Source organism: Netta rufina (assembly GCF_964035555.1).
Source record: "Netta rufina genome assembly, chromosome: 4".
NCBI classification, from domain to species: domain Eukaryota; kingdom Metazoa; phylum Chordata; class Aves; order Anseriformes; family Anatidae; genus Netta; species Netta rufina.
Window position 1 is genome coordinate 24,534,862 of NC_140127.1, and position 22,913 is coordinate 24,557,774.

Here is a 22,913-nt window from a genome sequence, read left to right on the forward strand (position 1 = left end):
CCATATGATCTTGTTCTAGAAATGCTGGAGAAAAGTTCACACCTCCTGGTACCTCTTAACCTATGCTTGCTTCCTCTTAGTCTCTTTTCTCTGATTGCTCTTTTCACTTAAAGGAAAAACTATGACTTTAGCAGCACTACTGCACTGTGAAAGCATTACTCCATCCCCTCCAATATTTTCTTCCTTACTTTTATATTTCTATAATTGTCATTTCAATCTGTTTGAATAGTAGCTGTTAGGCTAGCTGCTGCAAAAAGTCCATATCCTGCATATAGTAATTACATATCCAGACAAAGCTGTGAAGACAACTAATCTCAGTCACTGCTGTGGAAAATCTCAGGACCTGTGAAAATAAGATTAAGGCATCCCTACATAGCTCCACTCATGCTGGATGAGGTAAGCTGTTTATAAAGTTTCTTATTTTGTTGCAATAGTACAAGACAATTCATTCCACCAAGGTTATGTTTGTTTAACACTCATGACATTTGTTTGATTTCTAAGGACACATAAAAATGTAAAGACTACTACAAAAAACAAACAAACAAACAAACAAAAAAGGTAGTGAGAGACCAGGCCAAAATAAAACATTTTTCAAGCATCTTGACTATAAATGACTCGATGCCTCACAATGTGTATTTTGGTAATGGAAATCAATCTTATCATGATATATGGGGATTTCGCCTTTACCTCCCATTAACTCTAATAGGAGTTAAGTCCATAAATCCCTTTGTATTACTATCCTAATAAAAGCTTCTCCCTCATTTTTTGCATGAGCCTGCAATTTACTAACACTTAGTTTACAGAAACAAAAGCTATATTAACTTTAAAATTACTTTAAAATGAACTTAAAGAAAATAAGGGATTTTCAAATTGCCATATTTTCCTAATTTCTATTCTTAAGTAGTATGTGTGTGCTGGAAAAGCTCTCCAGTGTAAACACTTTACATGAAGCATATCTTTGAAATTCTTTTCCATGAATAAGTTTGAATTATTCTGGCATCATTTAAAAATTCAGTTCCATTCTCACATATTCATTTGATTTTGAATACTTGGCACTTCATTCACTCTGGGTGTGAATTTTGAATTACAATAGCCAAAATAATCACTCAGCATGAAAAAGCTGTGCACTCAGATTTTTTTATATATATCATACCCACCCTGCAAAAACATAGCCTAAATAATATCCCAAAAAGTTCAAACCATTTTATAATACTTTACAATTCAACAGTAAAGTAATACAACATATTCAACAAACTTGTAGGAATGTTTTCTACATAGTCTTTATGACTTTTCTTCTTTTCCAAATAGTGTGCTACCACATGTCGTTGTCATTAACAGTTGGCAGAACAAGAGGTGCTATAAAAATGTGATCCAGACCAGTTTTCTCTAAGTGCCAATATGATCACAGCAAGATTTGGGCTGATATGCATATTTTACTGACATGCCCCTCCCTGTGTCATTATTGGCATTGCAACTATGGTGTTAGATTTTTTTTTTTTTTTTAATCCTCCTAAATTCTATTGCCAATTTATGCAATACTAAACTCAGCCTGTCTGAGACAGCTTGGTTTACTTAACAGTGTAAAATAATCCTTATGACTTCAGAATCTGTGTCGCTTATCATGTCGTCCTAGCAGTCCCATTCACCTCATACAGCACAGATATTGGGGGTTATATCTTCTCTTGTTCCCAAAATAGTTTCCATTGTCCCTTCATCTAGTTAACTATTTTACACAGGAAGGGCCACCTTCCATCTGGATTCATAAGATGTGTGTCTCTGGATAGGAATCTAGGGATTCCCAGCTTACTCCATCTCTCCAGACTGCAGCTAATCCTACCTCACAGTCTTTGTTCCTCTGCCTCTACTGCTCCAGCTTGCAGAGGATTCACTTTTTTCAACTCCTTCATACAATGCTTTCAACACATGGAAGCCAACAGGATTTAGCTCTCCACAGCTGTAGCCTTCTTCACAGTTTAGAAAGTTCCTAACTGGCAAGCACCGACAAAATGTTATCAAACCCTAAGGGCAAATTTAATCCCAATCTTCCCCCCAACAAAAAAAAAAAAAAATAAAAAATAGCTGACTGCCTCCTCAGGGCAATTTCTGTGAGAGACTGTGAGCCGGTGTGAACAGATATTGATCAAATACTTTATCACAATCAAGAAGATATTGAAGGTGAATTAAAAACAAATGTACTGAATACACATCACTTGGAAAAAGTGTGTATTCACCATTATTTCTTTACCTTTTTAAATGACAGAACACTAACGCTCAAAAGCACTTCTAGCAAATCTCAGTTTATTCCCTTGCTTAAGAAAACAAGCATTTACATTGTCTGATCTTCTAGTGAGCAAATTTATTTTTATTAGATTTCCAAAAGTAATCTTATAGAAACATATGAAAGCTAATTTATTGGCATAACAGGCTTAGTTAAAGAAGAAGATTTCTAGAATGCTTTCAATTATAAACATTGCATGCTACAATATGTGGGATCTCTCACAATCTCCTTTTCAGTTGCTCTATTTCTATTTAGAGATTTAAATTGAATGAGGATTTAGCTACTTGACTTAGTAGGATTGAGGGGATAGAATACCAAAATTTTCAAATTTCTAGGCAGTACAATGTTATGAAGTTCAGCTTCATAAAACTAAACACATAAATTTAGGTTAGCAAAACAGAAGAAAAATGTTTCAGATTTTTGTCGGTGACTGTTCTGGTATGACTGTTTGTATTTGAGGGTATTTGAGATCTATGAAAACATGATTAGGATCGGCTTGTCAATGGTTCTCCTCCACTTCCTTCCCCTTCAATGGGCCTAGTGGAAGCCTGTGAACTTGACATGCCTCATCAGCAAGGTGTCTACTCTTTCAATATCATCCTTCTCCCTTGCTACTTATCTAGACCCACACACACTTTTTTTGCAAAGGTAATTTCTTCATTAAAGGAGCAGATTAGTAAATGGATACTGATTGCAGTTCGTGTCTTTTCATGTTCTATTTAGTGGCCTAAGTGCATTTAGTGATTTTTTAAATGGCCTTAATAATCCCTGTAAATCCCTAGGACAGGTGGACATGCCATAGGATTACAGAAGACATGCATCTTTCTGAACCAGCAGATAAAAAGGGAAATATCTTAGGGGTTTTCAAATGCTATTAGATGTCTTTGTGTAGACAAACAGATTGTTCCCTTTCTCCTCAGTACTGGTACAACTAGTTCAACTCCACATTAACATTTATGTGTTGCTACAACATCATTGTAGAACCTCTAAAACAACATGATTTTCCTGACAGAATTCTTGGTGGACATCATGCCTATCAATACATTTAAAGATGACACATATCTAACAAATTTTGTTTAAAGTTAGAGATATGTATCTGTAGTTAAGCTTCTGGACTTAAGCTAGTTCAGCTTTACCTTTTATTTTGCCCTATTTACCTTACTCTAGACAATGCCATATTTAGCTCCCAACAGTTGGAAGACTGAGGGGAAATTTAGTATGGAATTCCCAAATTACTCTTTGGTCCTTTTTATTTCCCTGGGGAGGTTAAAACCAGGATGATTATAAATACATATTTTCAGTGAAGATTTCTACTTTTATTCATTCAGCCATTGAAACCAGTCATATTCTGAGTGCTAATGTATAATATAAATTAATAATAACACAGAATATGTAGCACCAAAAAGTCATGGGCAAATGAATCAGCTCAGTAAAACTCAACTTTTCACATGGAAATAAAATACCTTCTGGTGATGGAGCAAAAGCATCCTCAGGGACACATCATTTGCAGAAGAAAAAAATATATATATATATTTAATATATATATATTTTAAACCGCGAACATGGCAAAGATCAACAGAGTTTTAGACCATGATGTTTATTCATGTAATTGGCATGTCCATTTTCATCTAACCCCTTATACAGCTGCTTGAAAATGTAAACATTTTAAAAACCCCTGAGCTGAAGCTTAAAACCCCAGTTACACTGAAAATTTGCAAAATGTGGTTTTAGTGTAATGCATTAGGAGTTGGGAACACACAACTTCCATTAAGAGTTGAAGACACAATAGGAGGTCTGACCAAGATTATTACATAGCAGTTTAGTACTGTATTAGATTTATTTAAAAAAAAAAAGTAAACAACCTAGATGTTTTGACTTTTGATATGACAATTATTTATGAGAATATAAACTTAAATCTGTCCGTTGCTACTGATAATAAACCAAAACAAACAAACAAACAAACAAACAAAAAAAAACCAAGCAAACAAAGTTAACTAAAGCTGTCCATTTTGTAATGTTTCCGTCCTAAAACCTAGGGAAAATAAGTAGATTTTGTGGAACACTGTTGAATTCAATAGATCTTGAATGTTTTATAGTAAATAGAAGGAAGTTAAATGCTAACAATCAAGGATTCCTTACAGAAACTACTTCTTTTTAAGCTGTGGTTTGAATGACAAAGATTGAAAGCTCTATTAATAATCATGCTGTAAATGACCCATACTTTCAGTAAGGAAAAGACTGAACTAAAGTACTGACAGAACAGTTCTTATACTCCAAACCAAGAGCCATGATGATGAATGAGATATTCAACCCAGCAGAAAAGCAAGCAAGCTACATTCATCTGTCCCATGCATTAGCTGAACGCATATCACTTCAGAATCTAAGACTGTGAAAGCAGGTGACAAACCTAGAAAGAGCATTTGGTACACTAGTAGTGTACATACTTATTCACTGAAGTCTAAACTTTATTTTTGAAGGGGAATCTGAGAGCTCTGATACTATAGGTAGTAATTTCAAAGTCATAGTTTCATTTAGTTCTTTAGCAAATGAGTTTTAGTTCTATTGACTTAATTAGAGTGCTGCTGGGCCATTATTGGAGGCAAATTTTGCAAATAAATTAGACCAAATTAACAAAACTTTAAGAAAATGATTCACAGGACACCCCCACTTAGTTTTGAGTGTAAGAAAAGAAAACCCAGTAAGAGTATAACACTTCTTTTAAAATAAAATTTTTTTAAAGAACATCTTAAAATCTGCTTTTATACACCCATGGATGGAGATAGAGATAGCTCTTCATCCAAAATCCACCAACAATCTTCTTTGAATAGCTCAAATAATTTCCTAAAGCTTCCTGAAATCAGAGGCAAGTTAGCCCTCACCCAAATCCCCAAACCATCTGGCCTGTCCTACTTAATGGAGGGGGTAAGAGCACCCACCATTTTCAAACAACCATAGGATTAGAGAGTTTTTATCCAAGAACAGATAGGCCTTACTGCTCATCTTCAGCCTGCAAGGACTCAAATTGCCAACAAATTGCTTAACCACCATTGGGGGAGGACTAGACAGAAAAGCTCTGCATCTCTTTGCATAAGGAGTTGCATATTTCTCCTTATATAGCAAAATCAGAAGAGTCACAGGCTTAGAAAGAAAAACTGCAAGAGGAAGACTTCCTTCTAAGGCCCATTGATGAAGATATTTCATTCTGAGGGAGAAATCCTACAGTGCTGGAAATTTCACCAAGCTGCTTCTTATTAAGAAAGTGAGGAAGTACCCCAGTACTCCCAGACTGACTCTGGGTTCTCTGTGGTAAAAGCAGTAACATCATGCTTTGTTTTATCCAATCCCAAATTCAGTTCTGGAAAAAGAGCTTCTACCATGGAATTATTCCAGGACCAATCATCAAGAAGATTCAGTGAGTCAGACAAACCCTTTATCATAATCAACAGCATATCTACATTGCTTCTTTTAATGAATGCCCTGCAGCTATTCAGTACAGAAAAGCATGTTATCAGGGATGTTTGGCATTAGTCAGATCTTGTTGCTCTGACACGGATTTGACATGTCAATTAAAGTTAAGTACTCAGTGATCAATTTAAATCACAGTTAATTTCTCTTTAGCTGCTATAGTAAATCTCTGACAGATTAATGGGTTACAGTTAGTGGTGAAGCATGGAGCCTGTTGCATTTTTTTTCACTCACTAATTGAACTGCCATACAGCCATAGATTGTTACTAGCCTTGCTGCAGTTCACACCTGTAATAATGGAAAGACCTAAGAAACATAAGGAAGGTTATTTGCAATAATAAATCATGTCAGTGAAAAGATCAACAAGGTTTATTAGCATGATAAAATAAAGTGTGAGCCATTTCAGTCCATGTATTTATTGTAAAGGATGTTCTTGCCCTTATATTCAAACTGATTTCTCCCTCTAGTATTTACCCTTCAATATATTTATGTATGTCAAGTGATTCCTCTGTTTGTCTTTACATTGCCAGGTTAAAGAAATCAAACTTTCCTGTCTCCTCTCAATGAACTGGCTATCCAGTCCAGTCTTATTTCATTATTCTCTTAACATTCTCTTACTTTCTCTTACTTTTTTTTTTTTTTTTTTTTTTTTTTAACATGACTACAGATGAGGCTGCACCATAAATAATCTTGTTAGTCACAGAATTTCAACTATTAAGCAGGAGAAAAGACAGGGAGATCCTTCAGATTTAATACATGCTATATTTACATTTCTCAGATGTCAGTGAGAGACATCTTCTCCGATTTTGCAGTGAAAGTGGTAACCTACATGCAAAATAACATACTGATTTGATAGGTTTACTTAAATTTAAATGCTTGAGTTTCTGTACTTGAGAAATTTCATCAAAGACATATTGAAATCATTACCTGAATAGGCATTTGGTTCAGTCTGAAATTTTCAGGTATGCAAAGGAAAATGAGGAAGCTCTAACAATTTACCCAAAGTAATTAGGTAACCTAAGGTGCAGCCACAGTGCTTGTGGCTGGTTAACAAATTTAAAATGGAAAGATGCTATTACCACATAGTCCTAATACACCACAGGGCACCCTGTCTAATTCTACTAATCAAAGCAACAATAAAATGCATGACAAATTGCATGCATTTCAGAAACTAACATAGCAACTTTACAAAATCTCACCAGTAAGAATTAAAACAGCTAATGTATCCTGTAATATACTAGCTTGCCATGTACATTAGTAGGAAGGAGAGAGTAAGCTTAAGAGAGAAAACAAGTATAACAAAAAACCTGTATCCATCAGATCCCCATATTGTACCATCTTCGTATGAGTATAACAAAAAGCAAAATTGTCCTTCAAGCCAGGAGACCATACATTACACAAGAAAAGCTCATATTAGAAACTGCAAAATAAAAAAGGTAATATGTTTTCACTCTCCCATGGTGGCGACAAGTTCAGTACTGTACTGAAGAGAGTAGCACTCCTGTTTCAGAAAATAACCAATTTTCTGCTTTGTTTTGCATTTTATATGCAAGTGGTGGAATTAATCTGGCCTCTCTCTCTCTCTCTTTATTTATTTATTTATTTATTTATTTATTTATTTATTTTACCATGATATTACATCAAGAACAGAATCATAAATGGAAAATTTGCTAAGGGCTTGTGATTAGCCTGTTGCAAACACACACACAACCATTTGACCAAACAGTCTCATTCCCTGTGGGGTGATCCACAAATCCAATTAAAAAAAATAGCATGCTATGGTTACAAAATTATGCTTCCTTTAAGTTTTCTTCAAAACATTTTTAGGCAAAGATTCCCCTGGGTCTTATTTTTCGTGATATTGATTCTTCTCCCTTGTAACATCTATTTAAATCATTTAACTCATTCCTGCTCCCCCATGCCTTTAGCAGTTCCTTTGCATTCTGCCCTCCTTTGACTGCAAGTGAACAGCTCTGCCTGTTATATTTGTCATAATTTTGGTATTGAAGATGAAATTCAGCACTTAGTGTAACAAGTAAATTCCAAAGCACTCCATCCTGTGCAAAAATCTCTTCCAGCATTATGTAAAATGGAACTGATAGCAACAGACGTAGAAACCTAGAAAGGGAGAAATCTAACCATTGAGGGCTATCACTCTGCTCATGTGTATAACCTACAAATATGTGTCCTTGTTCATGGTTGATTTTCAAACACATACAATACAAGTTAATAAACTTCCCCTCTGCATCTAACAAGGTCTTAGTTTATATTTTATTTTCATCTAATTTCACTAATGCAGTAGTGCAAAGGAGGAAAATCATAGTATGACCATAAAGCATAGGCTCTATGATCTTATGCACAGCATCTCAATTCTGTCCATTCTTGACGTAAATTAATTTTATGATAATATTCATTTTCTCCAAAAAAAATATTTTCATCTTTTGGAATGGTAAATTTTTAATAATGTGTCCAGACAGAAATACTTCATCTCTGACAGAGAGTGTATACAACTCCCTGTGATTTCCAGAAGTTTAAAGCACTCTGCTCATCTTTTCAATAAAACACCCTTAATTAAAATAGGATTGACTGTGGCAATAGAGGTGACTACTCTTCTACCTAAGCTAAGTATCAGAAGCAGTTACAAAATCTGTACCACATTTGAACAGAGGAGGAACAAGTGTGTCCTTCTCATACAGCTGTATGGCAAAAGAAAGAATTTTTCAATAGGGAACTGAAGCACAAAAAGACTAAGTGGTATGTCTAAAATATGTAAGAATTAGAGAGAGAAGAAATAAGTGAACTGAGGTTCCCTTACAGTAGGACAGACTTTCACTGCCTCAGAGAGGGAAGTAGAGCAGAAAAAGGTAACGCCATAAAACTCTGTATGTTTCTCTAATTTCTATCTCAAGACCATGCTACTGTAGGAATAGAGTTATATGGAGCTATATGTACTGTATGCAGAGGTTGGATTTCCTTATCTTGGGATTTTTTCAATTGCCCTGAAATTATTCTTATACATTGTGTCCTCACTAATACAAATAGGTATCATGCTGACATTCAGCTAAGTAATTCTTTTGTCATACACAGATGGACAGGGGATTACATGGCTAAGAAATGAAATAAAAGCTAAATCCCTATGCTTGATAAAGCTTTGCGTGTTTTCTCTTTCAGGATTACCGAGTGAACATCTTTCTCCGCCAGAATTGGAATGATCCACGACTTGCATACAGTGAATATCCAGATGACTCTTTAGACTTAGATCCATCCATGTTGGATTCAATTTGGAAACCTGATTTGTTCTTTGCTAATGAAAAAGGTGCCAACTTTCATGAAGTTACAACAGATAATAAGTTGCTGAGAATTTTCAAAAATGGAAATGTACTTTATTCTATCAGGTGAGTCTCTATGAGTCTCTAATCAAGTGTTTTGTGTTTTTTTTTTTTGTTTTGTTTTGTTTTGTTTTGTTTTTTTCAGGTAGAAGCTCAGAAGTGTATCTTAGAATTGTTAACAGATATTTTCAGTTTCTAGGCACACAGAATTATTACTAAAGTAAATGTGAATTTTGAATACTGAATTTCATCATCATTACTAATTATTTTAAATGCCAAGGTGATCCCTCATTAGGTATGTACATAGTAAAATAAGAATAAAATAAGAAAAATTATCATATAAATAAGAAAATTATCGATAAATAAGAAAATTATAATTCCCATTTTAAAGTACACAGATACAGAACTTGGACACTTGCACAGAGCAAATATACCTAGAGTATAATAATTGACCTGGCCTGTGGTTCATATGCTGTACCTTTGAATGTCATAAGAATACAATTCATTTTTCACCTTTTTGGATATTGCAATTGCACACTAACATGGAAACATGACCTGTTTGAGGAAGTATGAGATTTAAATAATAGGCCACTTGCTTCTGGAGATAGAGAGGAAAGTGAAAAGTTTTATGAAGCTGTAAGCAGCAATCACATCTAAGTATTGACACAAAAAAAACAGTTGTTCTAATCCTTTTCTTCCCACTTTCTTTTTATTAATATAGATATCAGTAGGCTGTAACAGTTTTAACATCATTCTTACAAATAACTTCAAAAATATAATCTAATGAGAGATGCATTCAATATAGGTATACTAATGCCTATAGTCATGATACAGATTTTGCATTAATACAGTGACCAACTTGAACAAAACGTTACAATTTTTGAAATAAATATCTCTCTCTTCCACTTAGCATTTTGTTATGATTTATGATACTGCAGCAATGAGTAACTGAACTTTTTTGAAGAGACATCAGGAGTCTGCAAAGCAATTTGTACAACAGGACAAAAAAATGTTTGTGACTTGCATAAATTTATCAGTGGCAAGGCTTTTCCTCTTTGTCCTACTCCTTACAGACACAAGCACTCAACTGAAGCAAGTTTGGATAGCAACTTCAATAGAATTCTGATCAAGTTCACAGTCTCATGAAATGGGAACAAAACCATTATAATATTACAATTATAAAAGCAATCATTGACTGTGAGGCTAGCAGATGCCAGATTCTTGTGGAGACAGAATGTTTATATTGCTATGATTTAATTAAGAACTATTGCAGTTCCTGAAGCAGGTGTTATACAAAATTATTCCAGAATTATACAATCCACATCTAGTTGAGTTGTTATACGAATTTGAGCAAATTAAGCTTTTGATTAGGGGAGACATGATAATTCTTAAAGAGCTGATATTGAAAGAAAAGAAAACTAAAGATTCCTATTTATTTATTTATTTATTTATTTATTTATTTTCTTGTACAGAGCCGAGGTTCCTCTTCTCTGAAATGGCTTGCTGTGTCAGTAGCTTACCTGTCTGATTTTATATTTGTAACTTTTTTTAACAGCATGAAAATAAGGTCAGGGTTTGAGTTCCCTCCTCTGACTCTCCCCCTCTAGCTCTGTCACTGGCAGGATGAACAAAAGTTATAGCAATAAAGAAACAGAATAAGCTTCAGAGAAGGAAAAAATCGCAGTGAGAGAGAAATGTACAGCTATACTTGCCACCTAATGCCCACTTCCATCTAGATCTCAATGCCAAAATCAGGCCATTCAGGTTTAAGAGAAAAGAATTAGAACATTGCCATCAAGTCCCCCAGGGAGTATACTGATAAATGAATGTGGGGCAAAATTTTCCTGCAAGCCATTCTCTGGCTAGAAGAAAGGTACAGTCATGACCCTGAATGGCTACTTAGATGTGCCCAGTGAGGCACATGACTTTACCTCACATGTTCTTCTTTCACATTCCTCTGAGAATTACCACTCTAAAAATAATTTATTTTGTTGATATAATATGTAAAAATACATATTTTTTTCGATAGGTTGTAAAGTATTTCACAGAAAATGTCATGGCTAACATGAAACAGCTATGTTTCAAAATTAAAGGCATATTTCGGTCTACCACGAGTATCATAAAATGTTATCTTAAGCCTTTGTGTTGACAATTTAAGCACCTTATTTTGGGACAATAACATATAAATTATTTACTAGCATGATTTGTAGCTGACATCTGTTATAAAATTCTTGTAAATCTGGGTAAATTTTATGCAAAGGATTTGAAATACTGTAACAATACAATAATTCTATGGTAGCATCAAAAAAGCATGCTGCTGTTGCATTCCTCTAGACCTAAGTTAGGCAACCCTATTGGATAGTGCTTTTCTGAAGGCCTGTAACAAGTTCTGTCTTTCTGTTTTCTTCTGCTTTGTTGTCATGCTAGATTGAGAGAGTAAAATTTGTTCAGCTAATATAAATACCTTTTGAGAGCTTTCTAATGAAAAATTGTTTTCTTCTATTTCTAATGACTTCCCATGTTTTGATGCACTGATGCAGTCTTCCTGTGCAATTCTATGGCATCTTTGTGGTATATTTTTAATATATTTTTGGTCGTTTTCTTTTTCTTTTTTTTTTCAGATTGACTTTAATACTGTCCTGTCCAATGGATCTCAAAAATTTTCCAATGGATGTGCAAACATGTATAATGCAGCTGGAAAGCTGTAAGTTTGAGTAATGTACTGTCCTATAAATACTTTTCTAGAGCTTACTACAACTATGCAGGGGGTAGAAAGACTCCTTGTAGTGGTGAAAGGAGAACAATCTTTCAAAACTGAATCACCTGTTTTAATCTGTGATATATGGATAACTTCCAAGAAAAGAGATCCTTTCATCCTTACTTCTATTAACAATTGTAAGTTTCACGTAAATTTAATGGTACTAATAAAGTACGCAGTGCCAGAATTTACATTTATGCAACATTTATACATATTGTGATTCACCATGAAGTCTCCCTTGTGTTCACACACACACACAGACAGTAATATGGGAAAGCATAAAGAAAACATGAGAGTAATTTAAGGAAGTGTTTCATGTGATTTACGTGAATATCCTGAAATTCATAATAACTTGGTGTAGTTAAAAAGTGTAAACAATAATTTACATTGAGTCCCTGCTCTTTAGATTCCTACCCCACTTCTTCAACATGTCTACATACTATAGCTAGGTAATTTTTACCTGATCAACCTAGAAGGGATTAGGGAATTTACTGCAAGGGAGAACTATAGAACACCATATGTACACTTTCTACAGTTTTATATAAATATACATATGCATATGCAATATATATATGCATATATATATACCCATATATATATGGGTATACACCTGCATAGGGTATGCCACTTACACAGCCTTCAACCCCTCAATTGGAGCAGCAACTTAGATCAGTGGAAGATCTTGGGAAGGGCTGCAGTGCCCTTGGAATAAGAGGAAGAATAAGTCCATACTTATTCTTATTCCACCTAGGGATCAAAAATGAGCATGGTATCACCACCAGCCATAGAACTGGAAAAAATCCTAGAAGCTTCAGAAGACTTCTGGGACTTAAAGTGGTATATAGTAGCACAGTTAGGTTAACAGTGAAAATACCAAACAAAACACAGAAGACTTAGTGGTTTTCTAGCACATGGAAGGACTGATGGTTTGCCTAAACCAGGTGGTACACTAGAATTTCAAGGAAAAAAAAAAAAAAGAAATATATATAACTCCATGTGTTTTAAACAATCTCTTCATAAAGCCCTGTTTTGCGTTATATACAAATATCCTGAGGAGACCAAAGGGAAGGTAAAACAAACAGATTAGAGAAGACCGGTTTTGCAGAATTATCTTACAATTAATAATGACACTTTTTATGTGAAACAAAATTAGTATTTGATAATTCAATCCCTCATATATTTTACTTATAACTTACTTATTTCCCTTAGAAAAGAAAACAGGATGAAAAGTGGCATAGCAGCAGCTATGCCATTTCAAGTCACACATGCACAGAAAAAAGACAAAGTCAAATGTTCTGGCTGATGCTAGGATCTGAGCTAAAAGGAGGTATAAGGAGGAAGGTACAGATATGCATTAACTTTTTATTTTCCTTGTGATATGAAATGCTTTTCCCCTAAAATGACAGGAGTTTTGAAGAGGTTCCTAGCAGAATGATCCTCCCAATGGTGTAAAGAACAAAAATAACATAACATAACATAACATAACATAACATAACATAACATAACATAACATAACATAACATAACATAACATAATATAACATAACATAACATAACATAACATAGCATTCTTTGAAATATTCTATCAATCTGGAGTTTGTGAAAATAAATGACAGGAGGAAGAACAGGTAAATATTAAGGACCCATTGTAATGTGAGATCTAGTTTTATAGTTTTAGGGCCAATAAGTAAAGTATTTTGGAAAAGAATTTTCTGCATATGGAAAGAACATACTGGATTATTTGGAATACATTATAACATTTATTGTTATATAGAGAGAGAACAAAACCACAACATACATAATTTGATTAAAGTATGTCTTGCTTTTTTCTTTTTTTTTTTTTTCTTTTTTTATTTGGAACACAGTAGTATCTAAATGAAGTGGGAAGTAATTATTTGTCAGTTTATCAGTCAATATGTCAGAACTGTTTGCTGTATGGGTAATAGTATGCTTTTACAAAAAATTGCAGGGTGGGTATGAGAGTCAGCTCTCTCTTTCATTACAATAGACAGATGGTAATATTACAAAGCAGGCTTTCAATATGAGGACAATGGCTGATCTGACAGCAGAAATTTTCTTGACAACAATTGAGCAATTGTTATTTGCTGCAGATGTCTAGGAACTTTGGACAATATTATATATTCCGCTTTTAAGCAAAACTCTGCAGTCTATCCAAGCTGCTAATTCTGATACTAATAATGTGACTAAATAAGAGGTTAATATGAGGTGGTTGTATCAGAGTACACAGAAATGACAGGTATGTTCACTCCATATAATTATGCTTTAAACAGAAGGTATCACAGTATTTGAAGAAGAAATATATATATATATTTAAAATGTGTTTAAAAAATTGTTACTTTAACAACTTTATAAAACTCAGCTGTACTCCCTTCTTTCAGTCCATGTGAATACAGGTTGTATAACAACTGAGCATTCTTGATCAAACAGGCATTTGTTTTCCTTTATAGAAATGTTGCAAGAGCTCATAATTCCCACAAACTGTAACACAGGGAAGCAATACTGATTAGTTGAATAACACTGTAGATGTTCTATGGTGTTTTCCAGGAGAACATTTTTTACCAAAGTCTTGTTTTTCATCATCTAGTTCAGTGAGAGTAAATTCCCTGCTGCACATTCAGATAGTGCAGAAAGGCAGTGTATGCAAAAGAAAGGCTGAACAAAACATGGATATATGCTTCATTTTGAGATATTCCAAATCTTCCAGTTTCAGAGAAAGCTCAAATATGATATCAAAAGGAAGTTGTAAGTAATAAAACTTCCTTCATATCACCTTGCCACCTGTAACTCCAGACATTGAACAATAGGGACTATGATCAAATTAACTAGCCTGTTGCAGAAAAATTTGCAGTATGTAGGAGCTCTGGCTATACCTATGTGTCTGCTAGCAGAATAACCTGTTAGGATTGCAATAACAAGACAAAAGTTCCCTGAAACTGAGAGAAATAGCTCTGGGACAGATCCAAAGAAAGCAGATACAATGACACATCTTCCAAGCTCCAAGACCTTTAAGAGCAGGAAGTCATCTACCCACAGATGGTTTCCCTGTATAGGAAGTACAGGAAGGGAACCAAATACCTTGGAGGAGTTACAAAAAATATCTTCATGCTGGGCAGGAGAGTAGCTAGGTTAAAAAATACTAAACTTGAATCTGAACTCTGACTAATTTCCAAAACTTATAAAAGGATGAAATGAACACCCACATTCCAGAGCACTTGGCTAAGAACAAGCATCCAATCCTCTTTAAAAGAGTAAGAAGAAATTGGGAAGATGGGTGCGTATAGCAATTTCTCATGCTTCATATCAAATCTCCTGAGGAAAGAACTGAAATAACACTGAGAGTGTAAAGCCATCCAAAAATCTCTCATTCTAGATTTCTAGACTTCTCTCCTTTCTAGATTTCACAGTGGCATACTCTCCTGTGGCTCTGTCCTACATTCTTTGGTGCAGAGTGAGACAACTTAAACAGGAAGATGAAACAAATGCCCTGGCTAATGCCCTGTCCAGGGAAGTAGAAGATGTGGGTTTCAAAACCGAGAACACACTTCTCTTGTCTGGAGTGAATGATCTGATCATCAAGCTGTTTTGCAAAAACTAGAATAGTAGCAGGAGCAAAACAGTCATGCTTCCAGATGTGATAAATGGCTCAGGATTCAAATTAGGATTAAATAAAAAAATAGGATTTATTAAAAGAATATAAAGGAATAGAGGTAAGCAAACAGCGCTGGGTGCACCGGGAGTCTCCGCTCCACCAGGACGCACACCAGTTACATCAAGCAGCTGATTTTTATGTTCCTAGACTAATACATATTCATTACTACTTCTAAAAAAATTGATTATTATAATTAGCTTCCGGGGTCCAGTCCCTCCTACTGGAGCATGCGCATCAGTCTCTTCTGGGGGTCTCTAGGGGTCTTTCATGCTGAAGGCTCGTAGTCTTCCTCTAACCTTTGTACTCACTTGGCACCATACCAAGTTTATAGAACATTTTCTGCAGGTCTTGTCTCCCAGCCGTCCTTCAGCTTCTTTTTCCTTCCTCTTAATCTCTCGGCCTCCTAGCCAGATACCAAAGATCCACATAGTATCCCATAACAGTCACTAGTTGTTATCAGTTGTTTTGAAACTCCCAGACATCAAACACAAACAGCTTTCTTATGTGACACTTCACGAGTAATTAAAACATTCTTCCCCAGCCATTCACAGACACATCTATAGCAGTGTTAAATTAATCTCGAAGAAGACAGGAAAAAAGGCTGTAACTGTTAAGAAATAGAAGTCCGGAATAACAAAAGCAAACAGGTTCATAAATTTAAGGAGTGTTTTCTGAAGACGTGATAAATTGACTAGAATGAGGGGGAGACTGGGACACACTGCATCTGTGGTTCAAGAATTAAATTGCCAGTGCAGGGCCCAGAGACAGACAGGATTCAAACAGAATTGTTCTTTATGGACACGAATTGTTAAAACATTCCTCACACAGATGTTTCTTTTGAAAGTGAACAGTGTTACTGTATTTTCCAATGTGTGCCACAATGGGCAGGATTTGGTAAAATTATGAATTTATAATGCCTATTACATGTAATTTCAGAGTTTCTTTAAACTGTCTGGTCTTACAAGTCATGCTCCTGCATGTGACATAAAGCAAATTGGATTGTTTCTAACAAATCACTTACCTTTACTTTGTCATCTTACCACCATTCAAGGTTGCAAAGAAAGGCTGATCACTACTTGTAAATGACAAATTTTTACTTCTGCTATAGGTTTTACTTCTGCTATAAAATAGTAATTTTGTTCAGTACTAGATACTTTCCATCAATACTGATACTGTTGCTCCAGCACAGAAAGCCCTAAGTGGAAAATTCAAGTATAGCTTTTTTCTACAAATGATATTTTTAATTTTAACTAGCTCTCATAATGGTTTTTCCAAGGTCAATATTTGCAGCTATATTTGCCCCTTCATTTACATCATGAAGTGGATGAACAGTATTTAAGTGGAAATGTCTTCTATTTCAATAGGATTTATTTTACCAAATGATTTCTGAGAAACTGGAATGATCTGCTTTTGTATCTTTGAAAAGAAGCAAATGAAAATGCAGATATGAAATAATCCCCTCTACATTTCTGTGGTTTATGCTGGGGCAGCCTATAGGCATGTGAGATAATTTTAGTTTTATTCTGCTTGAATAAGATACAAAGAAATGTCAACTAGATACATATTTATTTCTGTGACCTATCTCCTAGGAAAGAAATGTTTTTCTTTCATGTGCTAGAGCTTGTTCTCTCTCCCTTTTTAGGTTTTGTTTTTATCTTATAGCATTCATTTATTCATTTATTCATATATTACAATTATATATTGTAATATATTACAATTATATATTGTATTACAATTACAACTTTATCTGAAATTCAATATTCCTAAATTTTCAAACAATAGTACTATTAAAAGACTAAATCAATCACAAAGGAAGAAAAATACTATGAAAAGCAGCAGCATACGTAAGGGAAAAAGCTCCTGATTACTTCATCATTTTGTTTGGATGCTTTGTCTCTTTAATAGATAACAGAATGGTCTTTCCCCCCCCCCAAGCTCCTGGTGTTTTTTTTTTTTTGTTTGTTTGTTTGTTTGTTTGTTTTTGTTGCTGTTGTTGTTGTTGTTTGTTTGTTTGTTTGTTTGTTTTTTGTTTGTTTGTTTGTTTTTGATTTATGGTGGCTTTTTAGTCTTTCTAAGCAATTATCTCCCAGTCTTTTGGATTTTAGAGGAAATTCACTCTGTACTACATAATGCTATTACCTGAACAGTACAGTTTCTTTTCTCCCAGTCTCTAAATTGGAGGGACAGAGATTGTTGAAATGAAAAGATCTGTAGTCAGGCAACTGGCAGATCTGCATCATGGGAAATGGTGCACATATTGTTCTCTTCCCACAAGAGCACAGAAGATGGGTAACAGACCTGGACTGTATTTCTCATCTGCCAGGGAACCTAGGGTGTGTACCTGAGTTAGAGTAATTATGGACACATTAGGTCAATGCTTGCCTATATCTGAGTGTAGAAACCATATCGCTTCTCTCCTTCCCATTTCAGTAGCAATAAAGCTGTCGACAACTCATCCTTTAGTTTCTACTCTACAGAAGGGTGACTCAAGCACTTGACTTAACTGAAGTGAGACCTCACACACAAATACAAAGGAATGTACTCCTCAGTTCCCAACTGACATAGGATGAAAGGGCAGTAACAACTGTACAACTGATGCTGAACCCAGGGAAATTAATATAAAAGTGACACCTGAAAATCTATAGGCACCAGCATATGTTAGATTTGAGGGAGGTAGGAGGGGTCTGGACCCAAAACGCTGCTCTTCTCCAAAAGGCTAAGGATAAACCCGTCACTCTAAAGGGAGAGATCCATCAGAGTGATTTAGAAACACAGAAACAGAAACACAAGGTTGGAAAGGACCTACAAGATTATCCAGTCCAACCGTCCTCCTATTACCAATACTACCCACTAAGCTACTAAATCCTTGTCCAGGTGCTTCTTGAACACCGTGAGGGATGGTGACTCCACCGCCACCTTGGTCAGGCCATTCCAGTGCCTGACCACTCTTTGAGATAAAATGTTTTTCCTGATATATAATCTAAATCTCCCCAGGTGCAACTTGTGGCCATTTCCTTGAGTCCTATCTTTAGTTATCTGAGAGAAGAGGCTGAAACCCTCCTCATCACAACCTCCCTTCAGGAAGCTGTAGAATGCAAAGAGGTCTCTCCTGAGCCTCCTCTTCTCCAGACTAAACAGCCCCAGCTCCCTCAGCCGCTCCTCATAAGACGTGTGCTCCAGATCCCTCACTTAGAGGGCAATGCAAGGGGCAGTCCCTTTGGAAAGCAGCTTTATACTGTACTTCTGTACATAGAATAAAATCCTGCTTTCTTGGTGCTTCAGCATAAATTTAGTCAATAAATGTAACACAACTGATTTCTGAAGCTAATATTCTTAGTGGGTAATGTATTTTAGAAGAATTTATTCTAACCCCAAGCTGCAGCCAGACTCATTAGTCCTGTCAAATCCTCCTCATGATATGTTGCTTAGAATTTAGGCCACAATTCTCTGCCATGTTCTTTGCATCCACAGGCAGCCTGTCTTGGAGAGACTCTGCTGGGATGCCTAATAGAAAAGCTTTGAAAGTACTCCAGTCAATGTGATTGTATGTCTTTCCTCAGCTGGATGCCCACATAACTGTTCTGTTTGCTGAATAAATCCAATGTTAGTCTTTGACCTGTACTTACCAAACATTAAAAAACGAAAATGAAATTTAAACAAATCACTCAGATAAGAGAAACATAAAAACGAAACCTTGAGTCAGACCAAACTCTTGTACAAAAATGCTAGATACTAGATACTCAGTTTGGCTGTTTCATACCATTCATGTGTTTGTTTACTGAGCAAGAGGAAAAGAGCTAGGTTTTGATGCAGCTGTAGGTATTTTAAAGAGCAGCAAGAGAAGCAAAGCCTTTCTGGAGTAGAACAGAATGTGTAAGAAAAGCACAAGGTATACTGGTGTTCAGATGGATCAGAGGTTTCCTCAAAAATTATATTCTTCATGGCTTGGAATGGTACTCTAAAGGTGGTTAAAATGAAAGAATTTAGCAAATAAGAATCTGTCAGCAGAATGAAAAAGGAATTACCGAGACAGTTCTGGTATAAAGATGTAGAGTACTTGAGTACTCAGAAGACTTATTTGTCTTGAATAACAAGCCTTATTTTTCCATACTGGAACAGTCCTTGAATGGCCTGGAGAATACATGTTAATACTTTCATGACATCTCAATAATTCTTCAAGACAAACTTGTTGGATGTCCACTGTCTTGTTTATGAGACTATAGGCTTTTAATGCCCTGATATTGAATTAGTTAAAATAAAATCTTTGTACTCTCAGCATACATGTATACAGCTGACATAAATAGGTTGATTCTAAAAAGTTCTTTAGAGCTGTATAGTTCTATTGATGAAGGTTGAATTGAACATTAAGGTGGGTTTTGTTCCTATACATTCAATTGGATGGATGCAAAAGTATTTTTAAGATTAATAATAGGGAGGAAGGGAGGAAGGGAGGAAGGGAGGAAGGGAGGAAGGGAGGAAGGGAGGAAGGGAGGAAGGAGGGAGGGAGGGAGGGAGGAAGAAAGGAAGGAAGGAAGGAAGGAAGGACGGAAGGACGGAAGGACGGAAGGACGGAAGGACGGAAGGACGGAAGGACGGAAGGACGGAAGGAAGGAAGGAAGGAAGGAAGGAAGGAAGGAAGGAAGGAAGGGAGGACAGATTCAAACTACATTTTCTTCCAAGGAATTCTTTATAGGTGTTGGTAATAACTTGTTAACACTATTTTTGAAAAGATAAGGTTTTCTGGAAAAGATGACCAAGACTAAGAGAACAATTTGTTGTAGGGTGTTTTTGTTGTTGTTGTTGTTGTTGTTTGCTTTTTTGTTTTGTTTTTGTTTTCCCCAGATACTAAAATTGCCATTGATACATAGAAATATTTCAGTAAGATAATATTTTTTTCCCTTGAAGACTTCCTGAAACATCTAGTTGCACATACTAAAAATTTACAAACTAGTTAGACAATTTTTAGTGCTGTCTAAAGCCTAGAGTTAGCATATCTGTCTTGTTGATCTTCTGCTGAAGAGTTTTGTATAGATTAGATAGAAAGATAAATTAAATAGACCGTCACTGTAGTTTCATTTCATTTGATGTCCAGGTATTCAAACACCTGCATCAAATGTTCCAGGCACAAGTCCTGACCACAGTCCTCATTTCCTGCATTCTTTTCCATCTCCTCTCTCCACGAGTGTGACCACACAGAATCTTACCTTTGTTTTTCACACTTCACCAGCTTTGTGTCAGAACATTTTCTAAAGAAAATTTCTGCAAGCCAAATCTAACTTTCCAAATTGTTTCAGACCCTCTACAGTGCCAATTAATTCTAAGTTCTACTTAGTTTGCCAGCTCTTCATATTCATCTCAGGAGGAGGTCTCAGTCTGCCAGCACATGCTTTACTAACTAATTACCTTGAATGACTTCGGGCACCTAAAAATGAATTGCCTCTTTAAGAAGAGCTGTTTGCTGAGAGGCTACAGTGCCATGAATATACGCAGTTCTCAAGTTTTCCTGAAAACTTCTCTTTCTAGTAACTTTCTCCTTCTGCGATGATAGGCTTTTCATATTATTACCAATTGCATTACAGATGTTTCATCTGACTGTGTCTTCTCAATACAGAGAATGACTGAATATAGTCATAGCCTTTTTTTTACATAATCTGCATCATAATCTTTTAACACAGAAACTAGTAATATATTTCTATGGGATTTTTTTGTTCATTCTTTGATTAACTTGCTTTTACAGGCTTTCTTGACTATTATTCTCCTCCTTTCCCTTATATACAAACTGGCACAACTGAAAAGTAAAATCTCACCTTCTCTCACTGCACATGATTCTCTTCCACACTCCCACTCTTCCACACGTTTTCATCCTGTCAAGTCAATGCACTCTACTTATCCAGTCCCTCAGTCAACACTGTGGGTCACTATAGTACTTTCCTATTTTTTTGAATATGCTCTGTCTTTTAGTTATAAGAGACAACTTTTAAGAGACAATCATTAGAGAGAAAATCCACTGAGACTAGAAAGAGGTTCTAGGCTAGAGAGAAAATTCACTGAGAGATCATGTAACAAGCTGTACACAAGTGCTGCCAAATGTAGAAGCTAGCAGAGAACCTAGCATTCTCACGACAATGTCCTAGTTTTCACTCTTGATGCATACAAGATGTAGACAAAAAGCATTAATTAAGTTAACGTGTGCTTTCCTCTGCTAGCAATGGTATCAAAGCAGAACTTGAGATCACACAGAGAATATTTCTGTATTGTTGAATCTTAGTGCTTGGATATGACTGCATTGAGGTCAGTTACTATTAATTGCAAGCGTTATCAGTGTAAATGGTGCTGCATAAACCTGGCACAAGGAGAGCACCATTACTCACTTCATTCATCCATCTTTTCTCATCTAAGCAGCTGCTCATCTTATACAAACAGTGAACTAATTTACCCATTTTCTTTTTTATTCTGGTAAAAGTCATTTCATCAGTAGATGGCTGAGTGTATAAGTGTACTTTTTTTTTTTTTTTGGCCTAGATGAATGAAGTAAATGCATTCTAAGTGAAGAACTGCTTTATTACAGCACCTAATCAGATTTCCATTTTGCAAATGTAAGCCTGTCTGGCAAATACATATGCATGAATATGTATATGTATAGCCCCATCAAACTCAGGTGGTAGCCTCAGGGCTTTAAAGTTATTCACATAATTTCAATACTGTGAACATTTATGACAGGCAATTCTGGGATCCTAAACCTAAAATATAACACTCCAAAACTTTCATTATCAAAGCTCCCTACATTTCTGCGACTTGCCATGCATGCAGCCCCTCCACAGTTCAAAAGTCTCTACTTGTCTTGAGACTGAACCTGAAGGTAATTTCAAAATCTGCCATGATATCTTGTCACGGTGCTGGGAGTCCAGCTACTCCAAGAGATATTAATTACATCAATCAGCAGACCCCACAAAATTAAGTTGCTAGAGATCTGTTTTTTGTTTGTTTGTTTGTTTGGTTTGGTTTGGTTTGGTTGTTGTTGGTTTTTTTTTTGCTTGTTGCTTATATCATTGAATCATAGCATTTTTCAGGTTGTAAAAGACCTCTAAGATCTAGACCAACCTTAATATATGTATTATATATATATCTCATATAATAACATAGAATCAAACTGTAATAGCATATATGCCCCAGTACAGTAAACACTGTTTTTTTTTTAAAAAGCCATTTTACAGATATGCTTTTCCCTTTATGCACAGTGCACACTATACCACCAGCATTCTGAGCACAAACTACTCTGCTATGTAGCAGGTCTTCTTCACAAAAGTAATTAAGAAACAAAAGTATTTTATTTGTCTGAGATATTAAGAATGCTCAGTTAGCTCTGTCAGTTCCCTATTCCCCCTGAAAATTTTGGGCCTAGGACAGTAGATGC

General features: G+C 35.5%; 1 protein-coding gene across 1 annotated transcript in view; it reads left to right on the plus strand.

The window, feature by feature from the left end:
* Positions 1 to 22,913, plus strand: part of GLRA3 (glycine receptor alpha 3) — a gene marked incomplete at both ends in the record, with an annotated part of 84,418 nt that overhangs the window by 35,522 nt on the left and 25,983 nt on the right. The window contains 2 exons of the mRNA XM_084286362.1: positions 8,915 to 9,138; positions 11,694 to 11,776. Of these exons, the coding sequence (XP_084142488.1) occupies positions 8,915 to 9,138; positions 11,694 to 11,776 (307 nt within the window). The remainder of the gene's footprint in view (positions 1 to 8,914; positions 9,139 to 11,693; positions 11,777 to 22,913) is intronic.